We start from the raw sequence: 15,741 nt of genomic DNA, 5'->3' as shown, positions 1-15,741 counted from the left end.
AATATGTCCGTAAACACACCAGCCAGCTGGTCTGCGCATGCTCTGAGGACGCGGCTGGGAATGCCGTCTGGGCCTGCAGCCTTGCGAGGGTTAACACGTTTAAATGTTTTACTCACCTCGGCTGCAGTGAAGGAGAGCCCGCAGGTTTTGGTAGTGGGCCGTGTCAGTGGCACTGTATTATCCTCAAAGCGGGCAAAAAAGGTATTTAGCCTGTCTGGGAGCAAGACATCCTGATCCGCGACGGGGCTGCTTTTCTTTTTGTAATCCGTGATAGACTGTAGACCCTGCCACATACCCCTTGTGTCTGAGCTGTTGAATTGCGATTCAATTTTGTCTCTGTACTGGGACTTAGCCTGTTTGATAGCCTTGCGGAGAGAATAGCTACACTGTGTGTATTCGGTCATGTTTCTGTAGTAATGGTACAACTGTCTATGGATGCTAGCATTTAGCTGTAGTAATGGTACAACTGTCTATGGATGCTAGCATTTAGCTGTAGTAATGGAACGACTGTCTGTAGATGCTAGCATTTAGCTGTAGTAATGGTACGACTGTCTAGCATTTAGCTGTAGTAATGATACGACTGTCTAGCATTTAGCTGTAGTAATGGTACGACTGTCTAGCATTTAGCTGTAGTAATGATACGACTGTCTATGGATGCTAGTATTTAGCTGTAGTAATGATACGACTGTCTATGGATCCTAGTATTGAGCTGTAGTAATGATACGACTGTCTGTGGATGCTAGCATTTAGCTGTAGTAATGATACGACTGTCTGTGGATGCTAGCATTTAGCTGTATTGACTAATAGGGGAGGCAGCGTAGCCTAGTGGTTAGAGCGTTGGACTAGTAACCGAAAGGTTGCAAGATCGAATTCCTGAGCTGACAAGGTACAAATCTGTCGTTCTGCCCCTGAACAAGGCAGTTAACCCACTGTTCCTAGGCCGTCATTGTAAATAAGAATTTCTTCTTAACTGACTTGCCTAGTTAAATAAAGGTAAAAAAAATAAACTGACTGACTAGGTCAACATGTAGTTGTTTATTCATAAGCAGTTAACATCCAGCAATAGAACCTGGGGTGATGTGTCCGTGTAGTGGCTTGCCTCTGTGGATTGACAGTTTTTATTGACTGACTGTTTAGTCCTGTTTAGGCCTGTATTGATCACATGTGTATGGGGGCAGGAGTTTTTCCCTCCTGATCACATGTATATGGGCCACAAGTTTTTCCTGGCCATGTGACCATGAATTTCCCCATGCAGGTTAATAAAGCTGACATTCAGGAACTTGTTTAGTTACAACTTCCCTATAGTAATATACTGACTGTGGCCACGTTCTAATGCCATTGGATATTGAAAATTGGAACAGAACCACCTCTGTCTCTTAACATGCTTACAACTTCCCTGTACACTTACCCTACAAAGTGTATATTTTTCACCATCTCAGCAATCGTATCACTCATATCAATAAACTGACTTACTGTCTCATAATAAAACAACCAACTTCCATTAACAAGACAATGAAATGTGTATAATTTCATAATCTTAGTGCTCATATGACTGATATCAATGAACTTCCTTACCACCTGACCTGACTTTCTCAGATTCAGATTCTTTATTCATAATGGCGATACTACTGACCTATCCTAACGTAGCAGTCGTAAAAGAAATGCCCGAACGGGGTCGTCAGAAACCAGAAACATCCGGTTTTCATGCTTCTCCTCTTCCTCTAAGCTTTTCCCATAAACCCGTATGCTTCCGGTTTCCTTACGTCCCCGCTGAAGGTGCAACTGACGTGACTGTATCAAATTCAGAGTCAGATCCTTGATTCATAATGAGTATACTACTGACTGTTTCAGAATCAGAGTCAGATTCAGATACTTGATTCTCAATTCATACTGAATATACTGACGTGACTGTCTCAGATTCAGACTCAGATACTTGATTCTCAATTCATACTGAATATACTGACGTGACTGTCTCAGATTCAGACTCAGATACTTGATTCTCAATTCATACTGAATATACTGACCTGACTGTCTCAGATTCAGACTCAGATACTTGATTCTCAATTCATACTGAATATACTGACCTGACTGTCTCAGATTCAGACTCAGATACTTGATTCTCAATTCATACTGAATATACTGACCTGACTGTCTCAGATTCAGACTCAGATTTAGATACTTGATTATCAATTCATACTGAATATACTGACCTGACTGTCTCAGATTCAGACTCAGATTTAGATACTTGATTATCAATTCATACTGAATATACTGACCTGACTGTCTCAGATTCAGATACTTGATTCTTGATTCTCAATTTATACGGAGTAGACTACTGACCTGACTGTCGAGACCCAGTAGCAGAAGCATGATGAAGAAGAGAATAGCCCAGAAGGTTGGCAGCGGCATCATAGACACAGCTTTAGGATAGGCAATGAAGGCCAAGCCAGGACCTAGAGAGGAACAAGAAGAGAGAGGGGGATGGGGAAGTGGAGAAAACACAATTAGAAACCAGGGTTCTATCGTTTGATCTGGTCTGATGCCATCTTGGTGCGTCCAAATATAGCACAAACCAAACTAATGTTAATAGGAAATAAAAAAATCCTCAAAGTGTAGATCTATCTCATCTCGTCTTATCCTTACGATCGTATACTGTAGGCCATGTAAGTGTAATGCATTGGCAATGCCCTTTTAACTTATGGTTCCTGGTATGACTAGGTATTCATGTTATGACAAGAACTATCAAAGAAGGTCAACGTATCCTTACAACAGAACAGCTCAAAATGTTAATCTCCTATCAATATGTGTATATAAGAACTATACTAAACTAGTAGAATATATAGGCTAGTATATAACATATCTAGTATAGTATATAGTATAATATATAGGCTAGTATAGAACATATCTAGTATAGTATATAGTAGAATATATAGTATATAATAACAACGACAGGATCAGAGGCAACATACGGCGCCTCTTCTCGATTGTAACTATAGCAACGTCTCGATAACGTGGCGTTATAACAATGGGATAACCTGTTACAACAGAAGTTAAAAAACAAAACAGGAAAAACAGCAAACACATAGAATAAAGTTGGTTTAGCTGTGAAATATATGACAAGGCATCCAACCAAACACGACATGACTAGCTAGCAGACTGCCTAGTGAGCTGGCTTTGAAACGTCAATAATAATAATAAAATAAAATCCTCTGTCGTGCTTGAGGCTGGTCTAGCAGGTAATGCCGTCGCCTTCAGCACACATGTATCATCCTCAGCGTGGGCGCACATCTGGATCTACTCTGCATTTCTACCCCAAAAATAAAACCTCTCTCCTCAGAATCAAGTTGCTGCAGTTTAAGGCAAAGACCAAGTTGTCTCTTTCTCAGTGCACCATTGCACCTTATTTCACTGCTTACAGCACAAGGTGTGAATTAGAACATGGTATCACAGACCATCTACAGTACTTTGTACCAAAACTCTCCCGTCGAAACTCATTGAATTACTTAATCTATTAAACTGCTTACAGTAAATAGCATTAATCTAGATCAGTATACTTATCAACTAAATTTGTTTCATCATATGATGTAATATATACAGTGGGGTCTGAAATTATTGACACCCTTGATAAAGATGAGCAATAATGACTGAATAAAATAAAAATGTCAAATACTGAGCTATATTTTATATACAAAAATATGGGGGAAATTATATTATTTTATGCTAATACAATTTCTCAGAGAAAGAGATCGCTCAGACAGCTGAGATACTGAGATAGATTACTGAGATAGCTCAGTATTTAAATGATTTATTTTCTACAGTCATCATTTCTCATGCATTCACTGTATCTCTGTATTCCAGCAGGAACACCCTGCACAGTCTCCTCAGAAGGATAGGGATAGAGATATCATTCAAGGCTAGAGCAGACTGACTACACACTGCAAGAGGGAGCCAGTGATGCAGGATCTCAGTTAATACCATCAAAAGACCCATCTTTCATATCAGAATGTACAATATAGTATATCTGCTATAATAAAAGTAGAAATTAAGGGTGTTTTTTCTCAATTACAGAAAAATCACCTAAAAACATCACCACATTGATGCCTCCTTGTAGTATACACAGCAGTAGAAGGAGAATGACATAACAAGTGCAATAGTTAGAAACATGCTTATAATTAAAAACTTACAGGACAAATAGAATCCGCCATGGGCATCAACCATTGAACTGATCACATTGTAAAAGACGGATAAATATGCTAGACCCATCTAAAACAGCCCAGAGGTAAGTGTCATAAGTGAGACTTAAGTCATACTTGTTTATTTTAACTTGGCACAAGATGTCCTGGATTACTGACATTATATACTTCACTCTCATACAGTAGATACAGTATCTGTTGGAACAGGCTGGAGCAGGACTCTTAAATCTACTGGTTGATCGTGAGAAGAAAAGGTCATGATGGGATCTCTCATGCATGGCTCGACTCTTCGCTCCCTAGTGTTCTGGATAAGATCCAAGTTAACAGTAACCCTTTCTTTCTTTCCACCAGCATGTTCCTTGATACTCGATTGCTTGAAGAATCCAACCAGATCCAAATATGCGACATCCATGTTATAGAGGTGCACTGAAAGGTTTTACCACAGTAAGCAGTTTTTTTATACTGTAACTTGGTATTTTTTATTTTTTTTCTGTCAAGCAGTGTTTGATTGCCCGAAACTTCCATATTTCGATGCCGTCTTTCATGAAAATAAATCCATTTCATTCTTTACATTTAACTTTATCTAGTGTCTTTCGGATTTTGTCTTTTTTTCTGTTGGATAGAACCAGCAACACTGTTGTTTTTGCTGTTGTTTATTGTTTGTTTATTTTAAGTAGCAGCGCCCACCATCACTGCCACTTTAACCACCTCGTACCTGACTCTGCCACATCGGCAATGTCCACCCCTTGCTCTTGTGCCATGAAGCCCAGGACGGAAAATATTGCGAAGCCAGACACAAAACTGGTACCGCTGTTGAGGCCTCCCAGCAGCAAACAGTCCCTATATCACACATGTCATGGAGGTTGTTAATGAACACAAAAGGAACCTAAGTTCCCCACTTTTTTTCTTTTTTTTCTACCCATTTTTCTTTAACCACTGGATTAGGTCCCACCACCACCATCACCTCCCTCCCCCCTCCCACCCCCCCGGCGTGGACGCTCACCTATAGCAGTTGTATTTGTATTTGTTGTAGCTCCCCAGTGACGTCATAGCTCCCAGACAGATGGCATAGGAGAAGAAGATCTGAGTGCCTGCATCGATCCAAACCTGGAGGTAGAAGGGGAGAAGACACGAAGGCTGAGACACAAGCTTTGGGAAACACTGAGTAGTATTTAGACTATTTGGTGTATTATTACATTGGGCAATATTTTGACTGACTTTGTCTACACATTTTTCCTTATCCCAGAACAATCACGTTTACCCAAGGACTACTAATGAAAATTAGCTTTACAGCCAACTACACCACATTAACATTATCTTGGGGCGTAAGACAAGGATGTACTTTATTCCCCATTCTGTTCATTATGGCGATTTAAATATTTTATTCTAAAGATAAGATCAAATATTAAACTCAAAGGATTCGAAATTCAAGATTTAGGCCAGGATTCTGTGTGGTTTGTTTGAATCCCAGCCACAATTGCTTAATGAATAGATTAAAAAAGTTCCAAGACAGGACGGGTGGTGGTTCTACCTCAGGGTCTTTGAGACGTTGCAGGTCTGGATACAGGTAGAACTTGATTCCTTCAGATGCTCCTGGCAGAGTGACGCCGCGGATCAACAGAATGATCAGCATGACGAAGGGGAAGGTAGCAGTGACGTACACAACCTGTTGGGAAACAGAGGACAAAACCATCGATGTATCAGCAGATTTACACATCGATAGTGTCGATCTCATCCACATACATTTCTTTGTCTAAAGAGACAGATTTGACACATTCTCAGTTGTCTGTCAGAATCGTAACCCTATCTTATATCAGAATCCAATCCTCTCTGTTATACTCTTTCCTTTTGTTTTGTGAAGGCTGACACCAAGCTTCCCTTTCCAGGAAGTGAAGACTGCAGATACCGAATGATTTATAGCTTAGAGGGACAAGGAACCATAAATCAGGCTAAACCAATCAATTGGCTCAATTAAACAAGGTTTCTGGGATCGATCCAGCTCCCTGACTGGTCCCGGGGGTGTTGCTGTGCCTGGTCTGGCTCTTGTTTACACGCGTTACGCAGAGATTTAATTGCACTCTGGAACACTGCTCTTGATTTATTTCCCGATAGTCTGTCGTATAATAGTAGCCTGTTCAACTTGGCATCATTGCACTTTGAGGTGTGTCTCATTAAGATGTATGAATCCGTGCAGGCAGTGGCAGAGGGGAATCCATAGAATTAGAATCTCTAGAAAGGACATTCTCACCCCATTCAATTATCGTAAATACAATGTTGGCCTTTTGGTGTACAAATTAACATTTGTTTCACTTTCATTTCTCCTTGCTGTGGATATATTTGACCAACAATTTGGCTTAAGTCCCTTCTTCAGGGTGTGTTTGCGTAAACGCCAAATGGTACGTGGTCTGACAGAAAATGTCCATTACATTAAATCTATTTATATATGGAAAATATAAAGTACTTCCCAGCTAAGCTCACCTTCCCAGTGGATTTCACTCCCTTCCAGATGCAGAAGAAGCAGATGACCCAGACCCCCAGCAGGCACAGAGCAAGGTCCCACTTGACCTCCCCGATTTCATCGATGCCACTGGAGATGCTAAGGACATTACGTCTGTTGGAGAGAAGACAAAGAGTCATGTTGGGGAAAGAGAGGGTCAGATGTCCTATAACTGGGGCTCAGATGTTTTACCAGGTCAGTTCGTGAAGTCGTGATTTTTACCCCCTTTTTCTGTCTTGTCTCATCGCTGCATCTCCCCAATGGGCTCGGGAGGCGAAGGTCGAGTCATGCGTCCTCTGAAACATGACCCGCCAAACTGCGCTTCTTAACAAATGCCCGCTTAACCCAGAAGCCAGCCGCACCAAAGTGTCAGAGGAAACACCATTCACCTGACGACAGTGGTCAGCCTGCAGGTGCCCGGCCCACCACAAGGAGTTGCTAGAACGCAATGAGCCAAGAAAAAAAAAACGGCCAAACCCTCCCCTAACCCGGACAACGCTAGGCCCTAGGCCCTATGGGACTCCCAATCACAGCCGGTTGTGATGGGGGTGGGGGTTCATACTAATTGTTATAAGGTGGTCATACTATGGATCATTTAGCTATTTGATTTTGAATTTTAGGACCCCTTTAGGTATAAAAAAAAAAGTATAATAAAATATAGATTTTGGCATTTACTACTAAAGCCCATAGAAATGCATTGAATAACACATTCATAAATGGCAAAAAGAACATAAAAAAGAAAATCCTAAGAAACATGGTTATGAGTGTCTGTCCTTAATAATCTAGGAGATATAAAAACACTCCAAATTATTAATATTATACTTTTTATTTTATTTTTTATAACATACATATCTTTTTTTACACATATTTAACCCTTTTTTGGGGTGTAGTCACAAAACTACCTTCATACTTCCATTTGGTTTTTTAAAACCAGTACCGGTTACCTTCAGACGAGTCCCGTGACTCTTGTGGGGGGTCGTAGAGCATAATAGTTTATAGGTCAAACCGTTCAGACGTTTACGTAAGAAGACCTTTCACTGCAGATGCAGAAGTACGAATGGATTGAAATGCACCCAATGCCAAAAAAAACAGATATCTCTAGTTTAAACCGACATTTTTAGATAGGGATTTCTTTATGTAACTTAGATTGACGCGACTCTAGGGGGATATCTGAATTTAAACTGAATTTAGCTTCAACCAATCCCATACTATAGTCGCGCCGAACTATAGTATGGGATTGGTTGATAAATTGGTTGATATAATCATAATAATGATTATATATTATTATACTATATTCCAGTGCTGTACTAACTCCCAGATCTCATTGAGACTATCCTGTACAGATGCCGTATCTTAATTGGACAACTCTGTTGTTGCAAGAATCGTCCTGCACAGCAGAAAATGCAAACTTGTAGTGTATTCAAGGTTTAAAAAAAGGCTTCTAAAGTTTGTAATTTCCACTTTAAAATGTAAGACTTGATTTGCACTAACAAAAAAATGTATTAACCCCCTTACAAAATATGTCCATTAATTATAATCCACATAATTATTCACATTTCTTGTTGCTACAGGATTATGTTCCTGCTGTGGTTAAACTGGCTCAAATGAATATATGTCACCTGTATACAGTCAATAAAAGTTAAATACATTTTTTAAAGTTACTGTACTCACTCCCAGAACTCGGTGACGGGCGAGGTGAAGTTGGTGATGTTAGCGGCCAGCATCAGGGTCTTGTTCTTACGTACGGTGTCCTCCACACAGCGGTCTGTGTTCCAGGAGTTCTTACACTTGGCCCAGGGCAGCTCCGGCTGGAAGCACTGGAACAGGTAGTACAAACCCCAGGCCAGGATCACTATGTAGTAGATGTTCAGGAGTGACACGATCACAATAGAAGCATAGCCGATACCTAGGGGGAAAGGTCACATAAATGTTAATCTTGCATGCCAGACATCAGAGACAAATATATACTGTACAAAAACACTTACAAAGGGAGATTTGATATAAAGGAATCCAATGTAGCTATATTTTTCAATGAACACGTGTTTGTTTTGAATGCTGTTGTAATCGTTTGGCTGTAGGACATGAAAATCTCCTCTCTTCTCCCCTCCTCTACCTCCCCCTTCCCTCCACTCCTCTGTTCTACTCTCCATCCTCTCCCTCCCTCACAATGTCTCCCTCCATCCCTCCCTCCCTTTATCTCTCCCTCCATCCTCTCCCTGCCTCCCTCACTCGTCCCACTGTCACCCTCTGTTACTTCCCCTCCCTCCCTCCCTCCCTCCCTCCCTCGTCCCATTGTCACCCTCTGTTACTTCCTCATTCCTTCTCCAACTGTCTCTCCCTGCCTCCCTCGTCCCATTGTCACCCTCTGTTACTTTGTCATTCCTTCTCCAACGGTCTCTCCCTGCCTCCCTCCCTCCCCCCATTGTCACCCTCTGTTACTTCCTCATTCCTTCTCTAACTGTCTCTCCCTGCCTCCCTCCCTCCCTCCCCCCATTGTCACCCTCTGTTACTTCCTCATTCCTTCTCCAACTGTCTCTCCCTGCCTCCCTCGTCCCATTGTCACCCTCTGTTACTTTGTCATTCCTTCTCCAACGGTCTCTCCCTGCCTCCCTCCCTCCCCCCATTGTCACCCTCTGTTACTTCCTCATTCCTTCTCTAACTGTCTCTCCCTGTCTCCCTCCCCCTCCCCCATTGTCACCCTCTGTTACTTCCCCTCCCTCCAACTGTCTCTCCCTGCTTCCCTCCCTCCCTCGTCACCATCTGTTACTTCCCCTCCCTCCAACTGTCTCTCCCTGCCTCCCTCCCTCCCCCCATTGTCACCCTCTGTCACTTCCCTTTAATGAAAATGAAACTGGGCCGCCCCCACCAATCCATTCAGGCAGGCAGCCACCAGGGCTGAAAAGTAACAGCTTGTTTTTCTGACAACCAGTCTCATCTTATCTGAATGTATTATACAAATAGAGAGAGTTAGAGTGAGGCTTGGCCTGGTTTGGTTTGGCTGGAGGTGAGTCCCTGTCTGCGTCCCAAACAGTTCCTCTATTCCCATAGGGCCCTGGTCAAGTAGTGCACTACCCTACGGGCCCTGGTCGAGTAGTGCACTATGTAGAGAATAGGGTGCCATTAAGACTCAGCCTATAGGGTGCCATTAAGACTCAGCCTATAGGGTGCCATTAAGACTCAGCCTATAGGGTGCCATTAAGACTCAGCCTATAGGGTGCCATTAAGACTCAGCCTATAGGGTGCCATTAAGACTCAGCCTATAGGGTGCCATTAAGACTCAGCCTATAGGGTGCCATTAAGACTCAGCCTATAGGGTGCCATTAAGACTCAGCCTATAGGGTGCCATTAAGACTCAGCCTATAGGATGCCATTAAGACTCAGCCTATGTCTACAGACAGAGCATGTCAGCCTATAGCGTGCCATCTAGACTGATACATACACAGCTTACTAGCGCTGTCTTCTTTTCTGTTTATAAGATGTCTGTTTGTCTCTCTCCTACTTGGGTCAGACCTCATTGATAGGCATCTCTCTGATGTTTTCCAGCGCTGGTGCCATAGCAACCTCTAATTCAACACACTATGTACACGGCATGGCTGAGTCTCAAGGGCTCAGTGTGTGTGTGTGTGTGTGTGGGGGGGGGGGGGGGGGGGGGGGGGGGACGACATTCCCTAAGAAAATATCAGAAGATAGCCGGGTAGTAAGACAAAGCACATTGTTTGAGTGGCATGAGCAAAGTGCACTTTCAGTTTCCCTCAACTCTCAGTACAGAGTGTGTAATGTCTAATGAAGCCAGGGCATATCAGCTGGCAGTGATTTGCAGTTAGTTGGCAGTTAGGAGAGGAGGGGAGTCCAAAGGGAACAGGCTGCAACTGCAGTATAGGTCGCCTAGCAACCAGGCAGTATCAAAATAAGGCTAGTTGTTGGTTGGACTACCATGGAGTCTGTGTGGGCGAGGCAGAGCCAGTGTAATGAAATGTGTGGTATCTTTCCTGGCCTGGGCTGGTATGAATAAGATGATTGACCTGTGCATCAATTATTTACTATTTATTTGATTTCGGCTGAAGGTCATTGACCCGATTTGACCAAGCATGTCCCTCTCTTCTAGCTACTCTTGCCAGGTCGTCATTGCAAATAAGATTCTGAGGGTAGAAACTTATTTTGTGAGGGAAACCTTAAATAATAACTAAAAATGTACTCACCAGTAAAGATGGGGCAAAGTTTTTCCCAGCAGGTGATTCCACCCTCGGAGGTGTACTGTCCGAGGGCCACCTCCAGGAAAAACACAGGTAGACCTCCGCCGAAGAGGAAGATGAAGTACGGGATGAGAAATGCACCTGGAGGAGGAGAAGACGAATATATAAACAAATGTGGTCAGGTTCAAGAAAAACAGAAGTATGTGTGAATCAAGAGAGTAACTACGGTAAATCATTTTACGTCAGTAATGTTAGAAGGGAGTGAGATGGAGGACATTCATTTGTTAGTCAAGTAAGTCAACCATGGAATGGTTAGTCAATTGGAATGGCTTTAAGCTGTAAAACCTTCATGTTCTAGACTTAGATAGCAGCTGTAAAGGAACCATGGTTGCATGCAGAGAGACTGCCCAGATAGCACATTTGGTTCCTTGGAAGTTGTGAGAACGTACGTTTTTGGTTTCCCATTGGTTCTGGGAACGAAGCCATAATTTTCCTGACCGGTAAAACTGAACTTTTTTTTTTAATGTTCTGAGAAAGGAAGTGAACATTTCGCCTGTTCTGGGAATGTACATTTTTAGCTTGCAGGGAAGTTCTGAGAACATTTTACTATGGTTCCCTGAAAGTTTTCCTGGGAGGTTTTATTATACGTTCTGAGGAAGGAAATTATAGGTTATTTTAAGGTTTTTGAATAACTTCCTTAAAACTTTCACTGAATGTTTGAATAAGACTTTTAATAACACTGCTAGCTAAGGTTAACTGTGTTTAACTACAAGCACAGATAGGACACATGCAAACACATGTATTTTTTATCATGGAAACACATGTATTTTTTTATTGTGGCACGGCATCAGTGAGATTCGAACCTATGATCTTCTGTTGGATGGCTCTAGCATGCTTTTTTACTCATACAAAGCTGTTCATTTATCTGGAAACAAGCACTCAATAAGATCAGGTGTGGCCAATTACTGGGCGTGGCCATCACAGCTGAACACACTTAACAAGATAGACGATAGAGAGAGTTTTGTTGACGCTAAGAACGGAATATATATGTTTTTAAATAACATTCTTAGAACGTTGTTAATGTTTTCTTGTGTTTTTTTTATGGAAAGTTTTCATAATGTACTGAGAACATTACTTTATATAGAATAATGCGGAAACGTGTAGAAATGTTATGCTGAAGGTCTGAAATTCCCACAGAAGAACGTTGTTTCTTAACGTTCTTGGAACTATGTGAGAACATTCCCAATGTCAAACCAGTTGGAGAATGTTCCTAGAACATTACCAACATTTTTTATTAAATCTAAACATGTTTGAACTCTTAGGAAACATTCTGTTAAAGTAATGAAATACCAAGATTTTTTTTTTTTTTGTCAAGTTCCTTAAATGATCTGAGAATGTTCCAAAGCCAAGCAACTATCCTGCACCATTCCCAGAAAGATGTGGGAAGGTTGAATGCAAAATAACCATAGAACCACGCTCTCACCAAACTCTAAGAAACATATGGTTCTCAGAACGTTATGTGCTAGCTGGGTGCTAGCTGTTGACCTGTACTAACCCGCTCTCATGACTTGAATTAATAACCCCATTGAACACAGCACTCTGCATCTTCTGTTTACATGAATATGTCACAGAAGCGTCATTGACCCCGAACATCTTAGAATACAGAGTTGGAATGGCTTCCTTCCCTTTCACCCTTCATGTCCTAGTCAGTAGCTGTATAGGAGACAGAAACTCACCTCCGCCATTCTTATAGCAGAGGTATGGGAAACGCCAGACGTTCCCCAAACCCACGAAGCCGCCAGCGACGGACAGGATAAAGTCAAGCTTGGAGTTCCACTTCTCCCTCTGGACGGGCTTCCCCTCTGCCTCGTCCTCGGGCCGGGTGCCCGGGCTTTTCCCTGGGGAAGGCTTCAGCGTGTCCTTATGGAAGTCCTTCAGACACTGGAGCTTCTCTTTCTGAGCCATGCTGCGGGAGGGAGGGAGAGAGAGAAGGAGGGAGGGAGAGAGAGAAGGAATGGGGGAAATAAATGATTAGATAGAGTTCATCTGAGGTGAGTTGATATCGTAATGACCTTAACACAACTCCTTTGCATCCTTGTCAATTGGATTTATGGGTTCCTGGGTTTATTCCCCCTCCAAATTCGCTGCAATATTTTTTAAAACACACAAAACAACCACCACACTTCATGGTGAACGGGGGTCCACCTGTATAAATGACTGACCTAAATAGATGCCTGAACAAATTCTTCACACAGTCACGGACATGAGGGTCTTATTCATTAGGCACCAAACAGAAGAAAACAGACTGATAAAAGGAGGGACTAACTCAACTTGTCCAATGAGAAACTCTTATTTTCTATGGTGTGAGCGAATGAATACGACCCAGTTTGGGCTGCTCAGTGATCTGTCCTTTGAGGAACTAGCTGAAGTGAATATCTCATGTATTTGCTGTTGAGAGCAGGACACAGACTGACTGAAATACAGTTTCTTACACAAAGGTGTGGGTGTGTATGAGGTAGAAAAAGGTGTGTATGAGGCAGAGGAAGGTGTGGATGAAGCAGAGGAAGGTGTGGATGAGTCAGGTGTGGATGAGTCAGGTGTGTATGAGGCAGAGGAAGGTGTGTATGAGGCAGAGGAAGGTGTGTATGAGGCAGAGGAAGGTGTGTATGAGGCAGAGGAAGGTGTGTATGAGGCAGAGGAAGGTGTGTATGAGGCAGAGGAAGGTGTGTATGAAGCAGAGGAAGGTGTGGATGAGGCAGAGGAAGGTGTGGATGAGGCAGAAGAAGGTGTGGATGAGGCAGAGGGAGGTGTGTATGAGGCAGAAGAAGGTGTGGATGAGGCAGAGGGAGGTGTGGATGAGGCAGAGGGAGGTGTGTATGGGGCAGAGGGAGGTGTGGATGAGGCAGAGGGAGGTGTGGATGAGGCAGAGGGAGGTGTGTATGAGGCAGAGGGAGGTGTGGACGAGACAGAGAAAGGTGTGGATGAGGCAGAGGGAAGGTGTGGATGAGGCAGAGGAAGGTGTGTATGAGGCAGAGGAAGGTGTGTATGAGGCAGAGGGAGGTGTGGATGAGGCAGAGGGAGGTGTGGATGAGGCAGAGGAAGGTGTGTATGAGGCAGAGGGAGGTGTGGATGAGGCAGAGGGAGGTGTGGATGAGGCAGAGGGAGGTGTGGATGAGACAGAGAAAGGTGTGGATGAGGCAGAGGGAAGGTGTGGATGAGGCAGAGGAAGGTGTGGATGAGGCAGAAGAAGGTGTGGATGAGGCAGAGGGAGGTGTGTATGAGGCAGAAGAAGGTGTGGATGAGGCAGAGGGAGGTGTGGATGAGGCAGAGGGAGGTGTGTATGGGGCAGAGGGAGGTGTGGATGAGGCAGAGGGAGGTGTGGATGAGGCAGAGGGAGGTGTGTATGAGGCAGAGGGAGGTGTGGACGAGACAGAGAAAGGTGTGGATGAGGCAGAGGGAAGGTGTGGATGAGGCAGAGGAAGGTGTGTATGAGGCAGAGGAAGGTGTGTATGAGGCAGAGGGAGGTGTGGATGAGGCAGAGGGAGGTGTGGATGAGGCAGATGAAGGTGTGTATGAGGCAGAGGGAGGTGTGGATGAGGCAGAGGGAGGTGTGGATGAGGCAGAGGGAGGTGTGGATGAGACAGAGAAAGGTGTGGATGAGGCAGAGGGAAGGTGTGGATGAGGCAGAGGAAGGTGTGGATGAGGCAGAGGGAGGTGTGGATGAGACAGAGAAAGGTGTGGATGAGGCAGAGGGAGGTGTGGATGAGGCAGAGGGAGGTGTGTATGAGGCAGAGGGAGGTATGGATGAGGCAGAGGGAAGTGTGGATGAGGCAGAAGAAGGTGTGGATGAGAAAGGTGTGGATGAGTCAGAGGAAGGTGTGTATGAAGCAGGTGTGGGTGTGTGTAAATATATATCTCATCAATTATCAATTATTGATTAACCCATCATTTCTGTGTGTATGTCTGTGTGTGGTAAAATAATTTGGTGGATGCCTATATTTGTCCTATAACACACGTACACGTGTTAATTGGAAATTTACTTCCTGCATATCCCAACTCCCCCGAGACACCCTGGGAGAGTGGGATCACGGCCAGGGTCAGACATTATCAACGGCGACCCTATGTGTGTGTGTGTGTGTGTGTGTGTGTGTGTGTGTGTGTGTGTGTGTGTGTGTGTGTGTGCGTGTGCGTGCTGCGTGCCTGCGGGTGTAAATTTAACCTGTCAAACCCCATGGCTATAATTCACATACACATTTCATACAGTCATGTCAACACATATTCCTAGAGGGGCATATAATTGATGGCTTGGATATCCTGTTCTCATTTTCCAACCCTGGTATAGAGTAACTGAACTTACAGTAGATGCATCAATCAATTATCCCATGTCTATAGTACTTTACTAATGTTTTTTTGTAATTCACAAAATAAATATGATGGGAAATGGTTGGTTTAATAAAGCATTGAAGTATGTATGATATCATATAAGCCTACATGATATTTAGCAAATCAGAATTGAACTGTATTGCCTCTTGCCTCTTGCTAGACAGTCGTTGTAAATAAGAATTTGTTCCTAATTTGATCTGTCTGTTAAAATAGAAATGTTTCAAAAATCATAAAATTGCTCTGTCACTATGTACAACTGGTTAGGCCAGCCAAGTCAAAAGTAAACTTTACACACATCACAAATACTACTGTGGCCATTACGAGCCGAGGGTTATGAGTGCTGGGAGACTCACAGAGGTGAGAAGCCAAGATGTAACACTCGATCCACAGTGGTGTACACTTGATACCCTGAGCCCTCAGCCCTGAACCATGCTCTCTAAAGCACTTTCCATTTGTCAATGTCTCTCTCTACTTT

General features: G+C 43.3%; 1 protein-coding gene across 3 annotated transcripts in view; it reads right to left on the bottom strand.

Annotated features, from left to right (window-relative positions):
• LOC139536347 (sodium- and chloride-dependent taurine transporter-like) overlaps positions 1–15,741 on the bottom strand; it is a 39,439-nt gene that overhangs the window by 14,597 nt on the left and 9,101 nt on the right. For all 3 annotated transcript variants that reach the window (XR_011667292.1, XM_071336810.1, XM_071336809.1), the window contains exons 2-9: positions 12,620–12,849; positions 10,890–11,024; positions 8,362–8,596; positions 6,672–6,804; positions 5,725–5,859; positions 5,197–5,300; positions 4,909–5,033; positions 2,341–2,453 (exon numbers count right to left, since the gene is read on the bottom strand). Coding sequence is in view for 2 of the 3 variants with exons in the window: in XM_071336810.1 (XP_071192911.1) it covers positions 2,341–2,453; positions 4,909–5,033; positions 5,197–5,300; positions 5,725–5,859; positions 6,672–6,804; positions 8,362–8,596; positions 10,890–11,024; positions 12,620–12,848 (1,209 nt within the window). In the remaining variant the exon portion in view is untranslated. The remainder of the gene's footprint in view (positions 1–2,340; positions 2,454–4,908; positions 5,034–5,196; positions 5,301–5,724; positions 5,860–6,671; positions 6,805–8,361; positions 8,597–10,889; positions 11,025–12,619; positions 12,850–15,741) is intronic.

This window comes from Salvelinus alpinus, chromosome 12 (assembly GCF_045679555.1).
Source record: "Salvelinus alpinus chromosome 12, SLU_Salpinus.1, whole genome shotgun sequence".
Classification (NCBI taxonomy): domain Eukaryota; kingdom Metazoa; phylum Chordata; class Actinopteri; order Salmoniformes; family Salmonidae; genus Salvelinus; species Salvelinus alpinus.
The sequence above is the reverse complement of the archived record's forward strand: the minus strand, read 5'-3'. Positions and strand labels throughout refer to the sequence as shown.